At 38.8% G+C, this 13,556-nt stretch overlaps 1 protein-coding gene across 1 annotated transcript in view; it reads right to left on the minus strand.

Moving 5' to 3' along the window:
- Positions 1-903: 903 nt before the first annotated feature.
- TEX261 (testis expressed 261) overlaps positions 904-13,556 on the minus strand; it is a 55,160-nt gene continuing 42,507 nt past the window's right edge. The window contains exons 3-6 of the mRNA XM_086960127.1: positions 8,081-8,234; positions 3,571-3,638; positions 1,949-2,051; positions 904-1,275 (exon numbers count right to left, since the gene is read on the minus strand). Of these exons, the coding sequence (XP_086816253.1) occupies positions 1,160-1,275; positions 1,949-2,051; positions 3,571-3,638; positions 8,081-8,234 (441 nt within the window). The 3' untranslated portion in view covers positions 904-1,159. The remainder of the gene's footprint in view (positions 1,276-1,948; positions 2,052-3,570; positions 3,639-8,080; positions 8,235-13,556) is intronic.

Consider the following 13,556-nt stretch of genomic DNA (forward strand, 5'->3'; position numbering starts at 1 on the left):
GACAAAGGGATTGCCACTCACATGCTCAATAAACTATTTGGCTATGCCAGGGTAATTACTCTGGGCAGCATTTTAAACTTAGCTACTGCTTACTTTTATATGGGTATGGCCTGTTTGCGCCAATTTTATCTGGAACACTTTATCACTTAACAAAGATCAGTTTCAAAAAGCATGGTTTAGCAATCAAATATTTGTGCAAGATCACTGCTTTCCAGTCAAGCTGAAGTGTACTTGTCCAACATTTGAGAAACTCAAGAATAAAACTACTGTAATCAGTAGAACATTGAGAACCCACGACAGATGGAATCTGGTACCAGGGAGATGCTTGAATAAGTATCAGTGCGAGACAGTAACTCACTTTCTTTCAATGACTCCCTATGTACGAAGCCAAGATACCCATTTGGTCAGATTCCTAATCAGCTTAGTGACGCTCTCCTATATACTACAGAAAAGAGTCAGTCCACCCATTAGGAGGACATGAGATAATACCAGAGGCAAAATACTTTCTAAAAAGAATTGTGTACAGCCTTCATATCTCATCCTTTGAATGGGATGCCACAGAGACCATATATTTTGGCATTCCAATTTTTTTTTATAGTATTGCCATACAACTACATCAGACTTGTCTCATGTAGGATTTCCTGCTGAAACCCACTTATGTGGACCTGCATACGTAAATCTATCTCATTCGGTTTGTGGGTTTTGAACAAGCAGAGTTCCTCTTGTGATAGGGACACTATTCAATCTGTAAAACAAAATGGAGTAGATTCAGCAGGGCGGTATTTCTGGTTTTAGCAACAAAAAAAAAAGACTTCTGTAAGACATCCATTTGCACCACTTGATTTAGTGATATACTGTGAACAGGATAAATGTTCCCATAAGCAAGTCGCACAAGTCAGAATATAAAAAGACAACCTTCGGTTTATTCTTTCTAACAATCGCACAGGCCAATTACGCAAAACCCTCCATTAGTCAGTCAGTCAGTTCTGTGGCTTGTACGTGTATTCAAGTAGTAATGTCCACACTTCAACGAGTCATTTTCTGTGTGCACTGCTGCAACGCAACATGACCCAAAGTCCCACACTGGGTCTTCTTCCTTGGAGTCATCAAGTACAGTGGACCAAGGTGAGTTTGTCCTTTGGTGTGCAGAGCCACATGATTAAAACATCTTTTGTCGACTGGGCAAAATTGCTTCTTTGATGAAAGAGAAGATGAGCAGGATTCCAGAGCGTTTACCCCTCTTTCCTTTCGTGAAGTAGTTTGATACAACATCATCTGTGAAGAGAGAGATATGTAGGTAATTTAAAGATCTGAACCCAGTGAATTTCTGTTCAGAGCCAACTGCCTAAACCAAGTTAAACAGTGGAAGCACTAAAGCCAAAACACTGTTGACCTTCGCAATTCCCATTATAAAAGTATGAGAAATCAAGCCCCAAGTCATTATACAGATTATCTTCTACCAGCGCTTGCTATAAATCGGAACCCGCAAACTTCATAATCAAAAACATAATTCTGATTGTGTTTAAAGGGACAGGAAAGAACGCCCACGGCATGGTTACTGTAATTATTTTTACATCTGGGATCGACTGTCAGTAATATTACAAAAACACAGAGCATTCATACTTGAAGTATTTCCAGCAAGACAATGTAATACTAATTTGCTTTAACTTCTCATGCAGAAAGGCAGTACTTCACAAGAATGTACTACCATTGAGAGGCTTCAAAGTGAAAATATTTTATGAGAGCCAACATGAAAATGAGTTGCACACAAAAAACAAAACAAAAAAACACGATCGGTATGAGAAAAATCATGTTGCCGCTACATCAATTTGAGTGTTAAAAATAATGTTGGATATTACATTTATGAAGGCAGTGGTAAATATGTAGATTTGCAAATTTGGAACATCGACCCGTTTACTCTATAAAACAATAATTGTCCTGGACTTACCTCCAGGCTGCACTGTGGATGGAAGGACATTTTCACCAGCAGAAAGCGACACAAAAAATGCAAATGGAGTTATCCACAAACAGAATGTGAAATATGCCAGAACCTGCCAAAAAGAAAGAGCACTATGAATGGGTAGAAGCAAAAACATTACTCCTATTCGTATAAACCACAGGATAAATGCGACAGCCTAATTTCAAAATAAATGGCGGCATTTGATGTGAAAACTTGTTTGTTGTGGCACGTGGGTACGAAATGAGAGGGAACCTAAAGTAGTGTGGCTTGGTTAAAAAAAAAAAATGGCGGAATTCACCAGACTCAGCAGTGTCCTCTTCCTGTCTTGCATGATAGGCCTACCTACCCCCACAAGCAAGACACGATTTTTAAGCCAAAGAAACGTGGGACACTTGCTAGTGGGATGTTTGCCCTTGGAAGTTATACTCAAGGCCACTGGAATTATGCGGCAGGGTTGACTAAATCATGTGCCAAGAAAAGGCAAATTATGTGGCATAACAGCACAGCTTTTAATATTCCAATTTTTGGCATTTTTACACATGGTAATACTGACAGGGCAAAGGAGTTCCCTCATTAGTACCAGTTCAACCACCATATACCGAAACAAGCAACTGAATGATAACCAGTTAACTTTTAGTGCAGCGCCTTACACTGCATGCAAACACGTCACCTTTTTGGGCAACTTTAGATCCCTTTTACTTAGAATCAGATTTTTTTTGTTAAAATCTGTAGCATATGCAGCAGAGGATGCATTATGTGCCAAATACATAATTATGCGAAGAAAGCTGCAGAAACTACCAATTCCAGTGGCCCTGCTTATACTTTCCCCGAGTTTCCACTTTTCAAAAAGGTGCGGGGATAGTTTTTTTTGTGGCCAAGAAACCCCTTCGACAAAAAAAATGCACATGTACCACTTCGCTTAATTCAATGACAACCCACAGATCAAAATTTCATGGAGGCGGTTTTTGCCTGTTCCATCTCTACAGTGATCTAAACTCAAATACCGTAGTGGTTAGGGGTGATGAAGGGCATAACCAATACTAACTGGGGCAATGGTGGCAACTAATTATAAGAAGGGATGATGGTATGTAGCTTAAGATTTAAGAGCGTGGCGGTCTAGTGATGGGGCAGTTCTTTGAGGATTATGGAAGTCAATGGGAGCCAGATATAAGAAACACAGGTGGCTTGCAATGCATCGGCGATATTTTCATTGATTTGAATAACTTTCCTTGTAATAGTTGACAAAGTGCAGACTGCAAAGACAACTCTACCTTGTTCAAGTTAATGCAAAGTAACCAAAAGGCCTAAACTTGAAAGGACTACTTCATATCTGGTTTCCTTTCTGCATGTTACGTTTTTACCCAGACAGGCCATTGCTCACCTTTCCTCGACCTGGCATGATGCTCCAAAAGGAAGCCCAGCAATCAGCCATACAATCAAGGGTTTTTGTTAATTTCATAGAAAATTAACTGAATAGGAAATTCAAATGATGTACTAACAAAATGAAAAAGCCTGTTTTACGTCATCGACACACAAGGATATTCTTGTTCTGTCATTCAAGTTCCACGTTAATCTCATTAACATTAGCTTCCTAGGTAAATTTGCCTTACCTCTGAAAACGGATAGTATTCCTCCGCAAAGTACTGGAAGGCTAGGTAGTGATTCACCACAACCAACACTGCAAAACAAAAACGAATCTTAAATTACGAGGCAAAAGGATTAAGGCCTACATTTGTTTATTTGGTTTAAGTCTCTAGCAGCGAAAAGCACCATAAAGGTTTTGTCCCTAAACTGGCTAGATACTGCTCTGTAGTTTTACCTGCGCCATGAAAACTTTGATGATCTCAACCCTATTTAAAAAAGGCAAGGCATTACAAAGGTTAAAAAGACAGGGAGAGAAACACATTAAAAGGACATTTAGATTTTATTTGAGGGATACGGTGGGGTAAATAAGTTAACTTGGAGTAGTTTTAATTAATAACTTGTAAGGTAGCAGGGAGGCAAACTTGAAAATTCTACCAATGACATACTGGGCTACGCATACAAACGTCAATCACGTTTGTGATCCTAGTTGGGTCACAGACCTATTCATGCAGGACCCTAATTGTTCTTACAGGACTCAACTAGGATCACAAACGTGATTCACAGCAGCTCAACTGAAAACTGTACAGCATCTTGAAAGTTCATGTACACCACTACACCTAGGACCATATAATATGAAGATGACAGAGCAAAGTAGTTTAACGCCCAATCATGTTCATCTAACAGGCAGCCACAGTGTTTGCCTACCTTGGAGTTCAGTAGACATGCTGTGCAAACTAATGTGATTTGGATGTTCAATGGAATTCCAGACCATCTCTCTGCAGAGCGTGCCTCCACACAGGTCTTTTGTTACCCTGGTCTTGGTTTCTCATGCCTAGGCCGGTCATACCTTTGAGTTGGCAGAAGAAGCAGAGGTGTATCTGCTGGTCATTGCATGACTCCCAGGTTGTCTGGTGTATCTAGCTCCTACAGAGGTGCTAACTAGATCCCTGAACAGGGGAATTGAGAATATACCTCAACAGAAAAGTGGGATAAGAGCTCCTATCTCTAAGAAACAAGTAGAAACCATCGAATGGTCAGGTAAAACCAACCTAAACCCCCAAAAATAAAGGAATTTACAGGTGAGAGACCTTCCCTAAACTAAGCTGCAGTGTTCTGGAATCCTTGCTCTCTGAACATGAAAGAAACTGCCTGGCTAACTGTGGTGTAGGATGGGATAGTGCAGTCTCTTGAACTCTTTAAAGAGGCAGTGTCCATTTTTTCAAATGCTAAAACCTGTCCCCATGGGGAAATTATTTATTTGATTCTCAGTTTAAAATTCACTCTGGGATTTTGTTTAATTGGCTTCAGAGAACAATGTTCCTGAACACCTATTTTATAGGCGAAGTCATTTTGAATTTGGAAAATCTCATTTTAAAGTGTGTATTTGGAAAGCCACTGTAATGGAAAAGTGCTTTTCCCTCTGGGCCTTAGACGTTTGCGCTCTAAAAAGTACTCATTTGAACGGCCTTCAAAATTTCTGACTGGGTAACGGACCCTAAAACTGCACCAAATGTCAAAAATGTATCTTACTACATTTTTGTCCTTTATCAATTCAGCTGCTAGGTTTTAAATTGAGAGTGAGTGAGTGAGTATATATATACATATATATACACATATATATATATATATATATATATATATATATATATATATATATATATATATATATATATATATATATATATATATATATATATATATATATATATATCACACTACATTACACTTTACCCATATTACAAGCTGCACTTACAATTCGGACGTGGAGAATCTTAAATATTTCTATTTTCTAACCAGTAGTATTAATTTCTCTACTGTATATAATATTCCTTTTGAAAAGTAAATATCTGTCTGGAGTCAATACTTACACCAATATATCAGTTATACAATATTCACACATTGCTTTTGACCGAATTTAATGCCAAACATGCTGTACAATTTGTGGCAGTTTATTATGTTTACTTGGTTGCGTTTCCTGTCCCTTCTGTGTTAGGTTATAAATTTAATTTGAATCAATACCACCACTCATGATCAGAGAAGTAGTACTGATTTTAGCAGATTTTTCCAGTGCACCTCACTTGCACACTTCCCTATACCTTGTTTTTTGGTTCCACTGAGGTATGGAAAGATGTTCTTGCTGACTCAACCACCCGCCTACTTTTCGCCCCAAAGAAAAGATTTAGTAGTCCCCAGTCCGTAATCATCCTAAACATGTACTCTCTTCAGCCTCCCCCTCCTTAGTACAACTGTAGAGGGTAAATTAGTCTGTTACAAACTGTGGCAAATAACTGTCAAAATACTTTACTGCTTTTTGTAACAGTATAGTCTTTTTGTTCTTAGCAACTTGTATAGTATTTCAAGTCTTTTTTTCCAGTTTTTGTCTCGCTCCTCCAATCATTTTTCATTTATTACAATAGCTATCCTGGAAAATGACCAGACTGCTCCGGGTTCTTTAGACAGTTTTAAATTTTATTTACTTCTCATCGAATCGGGGAGGACCTTTGGGTGTCCCACTCTTCCGGCCTTTACTGTAACAACGCAATACCAGAGAGGACACTGCACCAGGCATTGTATTTCACCTCCCAATCTGCATTGATTTCAATGTGGGCGAGGTGATCCTGGCTATTAATGCAAGTTTAGGGGGAAAAGCTCCGTGACCCAACAGCATTACTGTCGACTTATATAAATCCAGCCCATTGCTTTGGGGCCCACTTTTAACCATGGTTTTAAGGGCTTGTTGCACACAAGGGTTAACCCAGAGATGGACAGAATCCATTCTCATTCCTATTTTCAAGAACGGGGATCGTAGTCACCCTGCCTGTTACAGACCCATTTGTTTGCTGGATTCCCCTGTGAAAGTGGCTGGACATGTAGTCCTGAAAAGATTGCAGTTGTGGGTGGAGGATTCAGGTGTCATCTCAGAACTACAGTACGGATTCCATCAAGGTCTTGGTACTGTGGAACGAAGTTTGAACCTGAACCGTATAATGGGTAAATATATACAGACAAAAAGTGGGAGCCTTTTTATAGGTTTCGTTGACTTAAGTTCAGCGTTTGACTGCGCCAATCATTAAAAGTTGTGGCGCATCCTAGTGGTCATGGGGGTGGAAACGTCATTAATCAACCTCCTAAAACAGTCTTATTTAGACGCTCTGGCTAGGGTGCTTTATGGTAGAACTGGTGAACTCAGTCCTAGTTTCCCTGTTAGGAAGGGTGTCAGGTAGAGGTGCGTTTTAGCACCCCTCCACTTTACCCTTTACATAAACAGCCTAGGCGACACTTTATCAAGGGAATGCCAAGACCTACCCAGATTATGTAAAAGGACAATTGATGCTCATAATACAAACCTTTCCCGACTGGTTGAAAGGCTGGTCAATTTTCAGCAATCTGATTGCCCACAATTTCAACCAAAACAAAATAAGGCCCGATTTTGGGAGCATTTTGTTTGGGACTGTCAGCCAATCTGAATACTTTAGGATGAACTACCTATTACTCGCATACTGACCAGTAGTCTGACATCTGTCCATAGACAGATGCAGGATACCTCCTGCTTTTAATATTTTTCTTCAGTTCCAGAAGATAATCTCTGAAAAAAGATGTGTTTTCATAAGTTTCCTGAGTACTCCAGGAAAAAAATTACCCAGATCAAGTAGCAACATTTTTAAGCTGCGTATGAAATGTAACTGAATATGCAGTGAGGCTCCGGCAGGCTACCCGCTCGGGTAATGATAAAGCGCTGAGGTAGCTCGATCATGGGAAGCTATGGTACAATCCTTGAAGGACCAACAGTTGACGGAAGAGGAGGAGTGAGTTTCACGTCTATGTGATTACTAAGTATAGCACGTAGTTTTGCTAGCCCATTGGTAACACCGTTGAAATACGTTAAGCGAATATATGAGCGCCCACACCGCCACTTTTGTAAGGGGGGAGGGGACTGAGAGGGAAAGGGGGGCTGATTACAGGAACAGGGGGATTCCTGCTGGCGGGGATTGGCTATGATGGCGGATACATTTCCTCTTGAGCTGATTGCCGTATATGTTGCGATACGTTTTCAGGGGACGAAGGATTGGAAACAGGTCATGGAAGCAGGGAACACTAGGAATAGTAGGGGAGATCATTCAGTATAGCTCCAAGGGGTAGTTATAGTTATATGTTGAGATAAGGGAAAAGCAGATGCAAGAACCCTTTGTTGGCCGGACATAGTTATGATTCTGTGACACACAAGCATATCACATTGTCGATTATTGCCGCCCGACCTCCGGGTTGTGGGCTGAATGGCTGTGTAATGAGAATTTTATTGTCTCCATCGATTATAAATGATGATTCTATACTTGTTAACCGGCATAAATATGTGTAAGGATTTCTGCAATAAAAATATATTCCCATAAAAAATGAAATGTAACTGTATAAATGAAAAACATTTCAATTTCTGCGTCAACTATTTATGGTTATAATTCCAATTTCAAAAAAACGCAATTTTCAATCTGCTGTGGAAATTTGCAATATCTTTTGATCGAGCCATTAGTTGAACCTTACCACATGATAGTATGAAGTTTGGAGACGTTAACATGATGAAAGGGAAAGTCCGCAGCAAACCAAAATATACCAAATTTGTAAAGAGGCCAACGCCCACCATCAACGCAGGAAATTTTTCAAACAGGTACAGGCCTATGAGGACTGCTGTGGAAAACTGCAAAGAAGAGAAATACTTTCAATGAGGAAATCCATGAGATTCTTCCAGAACAAAGTACAAATCTTTCGGGAATATCTTTGCTGAACATTTTTCCTTCAACACACTTTAAATGGTCACAATGCTGCTTTAGGACCAGTTCCATGTCTTGCTGGTGCTCGAATGTACCACCAGGGGATTTGACTTTATCTTTCAAAAGCGCCTTTACCTTCCAGACTGAAAGCTGTATTTGATCGAGCAAGGGCGACTAACTCATGAGTTTAGGCTTTATACCCAGTGATATTAAAAAAGCCTCTCAGAACCAAGCTGAGGACAAGCATGAGTCACGGGACTTGGATTTAAGATTAATTTTACAATCAATAAGAAACTTTATCAGAAATCCCACACTTGTGAAGCGCTCAACCCCTGTTCGTTACTATGCCCCACTATTCTCAAACAAGCACTCAGAATGGAGTAGGCCTCGCATTTGCGAGAGTTTAAGCTACTGGCATTGTAAATGACAATGCCTTTTATTTAGGTTTTAAAAAACAAAACAAATAAAAGGCATTTACATTGGCAATAGCTCAAACTCGTTTAAATGCTTGACCTATTGCATTGCAGATAGGCGCCATGCTACAGAATAACGTTTCATAAAGTTTATACTTCAGAAGGGCGCCCGCTTTCGTATTATTAGTACAGATGCCACTCTTTAGTAAAGTGTGGAGCCAGTTGTGGTGTTTACCACATAAAGATGCAAGACAAAGTATGATGAACCACAGGTAGGATTTATTAGCCTCATCCACGAACAGCTCCAGCTGCCTAGAATTCACGATCAACATTCTCTGTGCCAGGAATGTTACATGCACAGAATTCTGTATTCCATTAGGAAACATAGGCATAGAGAACATACAAAGCTTACCATTACACATCTCCCTTCTTAACAAAGAAAAAAAAACAAACAGCAAAAAATAAAGGAGAGAAAACAAGATAATAACTCTAAGAAATGGAAAACACAAAGGAGTTTACACAATCTTTCATATAAGCAGGAGCCTTGCGTATTCTTTGACTCCTTACACAAACTCCAGTAGAATTACTAGAACAAAGTGGAGGAATATTAACAGTACCAAACATATCATCAGCATCCAAATCATTTTGAACACAATTTTTGTATTTCACTACAACCACCCAACTTTTATTCCAAATCCTCCCATCCTGTGTTTTTATGGCATTCTTAAAAACTTTGATAACAGGTCTAACATTTGTGTACTTAGACCAAGATTTCCTTCCAACAGGTGCTTTTATCTTGACCAAATCACCTATCTTGACCTCCTGGAACTGGACACATTTCTTATCAAAATACCTTTTCCTACAAGCTTGTTTTTCTAACTCCCTCTCCCTCCAAGCACCAATACGGTTATCCACAAACCCTTTATTCAATTTCATCCAACCAGGACACCACATAGTATTAGGAATCCTGCCCTTTGAATAACTCAAAGGGAGATCTACCAGTGGGGGAGAACTCCGATAGGCATCAATCCTTTCCTTAAGAGCTTCCTTCCAATTTAAACCATTAGCTCTTGCAAGCTGAATACATTCTTTTAACGTTTTATTCACTCTCTCAACAGCACCATTAGTTTCAGGATGATACAAAGAAAAACGCTTATGAACAATGCCACAATTACTCCGATATGAGTCAAAAACACCAGAACAAAATTGTGGACCATTGTCAGATAAGATCTGTTGGGAAAGCTTTCCCTCTTGAAAATTTCAGACTAAAACTTGATAACAGAATCTCACGTTATGTCACTAACTGCAGTCACCTCAATCCACCGTGAATATAAATCAATCACAACAATCAAATAAGGAGTGTCAGACACCAGCAAGAGGGCCCAAAATATCAATAGCTATCTCATCCCACGGATGATTAGGTAAACTCCTACAAACCATAGGCATTTGTTTAGTCTTAAGAATTTTATCACTGGCGCAGCATTCAGCACACTCTCTAACCATTCTTTCTATCTCCAAATCCATTCCAGGCCACCAAAATGGAGTACGTAACATCTCCTTAGTTTTTACAATACCTAAATGACCAGAGTGTGCATGTAATAACAATTTTTTTCTTAAACCAGAAGGTGGTACAAGTCTCAATCCACGTGTCAACATGCCATCAGTTATAGATAATTCCTCAGAAACAAGAGACCAAGGTTTATCCAAACGCCTGTTTTCTCTCAACATACCCATCACCTTAACTAACACATCATCCTTTTGCAGTTCATTCTTCCACTCATCTTCCTCAACAACACCCTCCGTAATTTCACAGACGTTAACACAATCATCCTCCTCTTAAAACACATCCTCAGCAAACAGATCTCTTTTCACCAGTCTAGAAAAACAATCTGCAGACTTATTAGAAACACCAGGTATGTACCGTACTTCAAAATCAAACTCCTGCAAAGAAATAATCCATCTCCTAATCCTGGAAGAGATAGAATCTAACCCTTTCATGCAAAAAACCTTTTAATGGCTTGTGATCTGACATAACAATGAATGTAGTGCCCCAAATTACTTTTAATTTTTTTAGAGCCCAGAAAATCGCCAATGACTCTTTCTCAACAACAGAGTAGTTTAGCTCTGGTCCCCTAAGACATCTTGAAGCACAAGCAATAAGAGAATCATTACCCTGTTTACTTTGCACTAAAACCGCACCAAGCCCTTTATCGCTTGCATCAGTAAATACATAGGCCGGCAAACCTGGAACAAATGCCTGAAGACATGGGGCTTTTTTCAATTCCTCTTTAATTTCTTCAAACTCTTTCTTACATTCACTTGACCATTCGAAAACCACACTTTTCGCAGGAAGTCTGCTCATATTCTTAGTTTTATCTGCAAAATGAATGATGATTTTCCCATAAAACTCCACCATACCAAGGAAAGACGGCAACTCCTCCTTATTAATTGGCTCAGCCATATTATCAATAGATGCAACCAATTCACCTTTTGGAAAAACACCTTCACTCTTAATACAGTGCCCAAGATAATTCACTTCCTCCAAACCAAACTTACACTTTTTTCTTAAGTGACAAGCCAGCTTCACTCAACCTCTCTAATACTGCACACACGTTTGTTATGCTGAAACATGTTAGCTCCATAAATTAACAAATCTTGATAACACTTTACACCACGAAGACCTTTGAGTATACATGCCATAATGCGTTGAAATACTGAAGCAGCTGATATTAGCCCAAAGGGCATCCTTTTAAATTTAAATGTGCTCATTGGAGTTATAAAGGCTGTCAACTCTTGACAAGACACATCTACTTCTACCTGGTGGTAGGCAGAAGCTAAATCTAAGGTGGTAAAATACCTTGCTCCTTCCAAAGTTCCTACAATTTCATCGATATTAGGCAAAGGGAACCTGTCCACGAGAACCTCTTTATTCAAGGCACGTAAATCTATGCATGAGCGAATCTCGCCAGATGGTTATTTAGCTATAACAATGGGTGCCAACCATTCTGTGGCTTCTACAGGCTCTATAATCTGATTCTTAATTTATCAATTTCCTTCTGTACTTTTTCTTGTTCACCCAAAGGAATTCTCCTCACTGTTGCTATTATGGGAACTGCATTTTTCTTTAATTTTATACAATGTTTGTAACCTTTTAAACATCCTAGCTTCTCATTAAATACTCCTGGAAATTTTTCTGCAAACATTGAAGACAAATCCCCCCACCTCTTGTATCTGTACTTGTGGTGAAGCATTGGGATTAAGTTTAACCCCTAGGTCACGTTGATGTCTCCAACAAAGTAGAGCATCACCTTGTTTAGCAACATAGACTTTACCAGGAATAATACGACTTCCCAACTCAATAGTAGCCACAAAATAACCCAATAATTTGAGGTTTCTTTCCATAACCCAAAGGCAGTCACTTCTTGAAAGTTTAACATTTTTTCCAAAATTCTTATACAACAAAGTTTCATCAATCATAGTAATCTGCGAGCAGGAATCAAATTTGAATTCAATTAATGCATCATCAACTTTTACCAAATGTGAAGGGTGTTCTAATGGACCTCCATTAATTTGAAAAGTCAATGTCTTCACTGGAGGTTGAGACCATTTTCTATTAGCACACTACCTCTTATTAATTTTAGTTCTACAGCAGTTCGAAAAATGTCCCCTCTTACCACAACTATTACACAGATTTCAGAGCAGGACAAATAGGAGAGTTAGCCAGATGACCAATATTCCCAAATCTAAAACAAGAAAGCTTGTTAACATTTGTAACATTAGAATTGGAACTATTCAACCCAGCATCATTTTTATCAATAGTTGCTTTCTCTTTTTTACTTGACAAATTACTTCAACTTTAGGTTTATTCTTATTTTCTGAGCCCGTCGTCTTTTCTTTTTCCCCTTTTAATTAATCCACACATTTAGTCATGTGTTCAACTTGTTTCGCAATGACCAAAACTTCTTCCAATGGGGGTTCATCCTTTAACCAAAGTTCTTTCCGGATACTGTCATGTGCACATTTTAAAACAAATTGATCCCTTATTCTTTCTTCCAAAGTCTGACCAAATTTACAAGAGGAGGCCAACTTCCTTTAGGCCGAAACAGTCTTCCACAGACTCATCTTTTTTCTGGCCTCTCAAACCAAAATGGTATCTTTCCATTATGGTACTCAACCTGGGAAGATAATGCCGATCCAATTGTTCAATAGCAACTTCATATTCATTTAAGTTCCTTTGTTCAGATGCAGTTAGTTCCGGTAAATGTTCTAATACATCTTGACCTTCATCTCCCAAGCAATGTAGCAATAAAGAATGTTTTCTTTCAGCACTTCAGTTCGTGCCACATACCCTCGCATAATTTGCAAATCTTTTTTTCCACTTCTGCCACTTTACATTTGGCTCTCCTGAACTCGTTAGGAAAAATGCTGGCTGTGTTACATTCTGCATCTTCCTTTATTTTCCTCTTTTTTTTTTAAGTTTAACCCTATTGTAAGAGAAAGTTAATTTAACATATTCTATACTTCTATTTTTTCAAACTAAGATATTTATTTATATATTTTTTTATTATATCTCTATTGGCCTTATAGCTTTAATCAGTCACAAATCGTGTAGAAACATTCCTTTAGCAAGTAGTAGAATACCAGAATGTTTCATCAACAAGGAAAACAATGAGAGAATCTTTGCAAAACAGAGTTTTGAAATATATGTTTTCCTTCAGAACGATGAGTGTACCATTGTTACACAGGGAACGTTGTTTTTTTCTTCTCCGTGAATACGGATTTCCTTTTTTTTTTAAAAACGTAGTGCGTCAAAGTCTGACAACAAGCTGTTCGCGT

Source organism: Lissotriton vulgaris, chromosome 3_1 (assembly GCF_964263255.1).
Source record: "Lissotriton vulgaris chromosome 3_1, aLisVul1.2, whole genome shotgun sequence".
In the NCBI taxonomy this organism is placed as follows: domain Eukaryota; kingdom Metazoa; phylum Chordata; class Amphibia; order Caudata; family Salamandridae; genus Lissotriton; species Lissotriton vulgaris.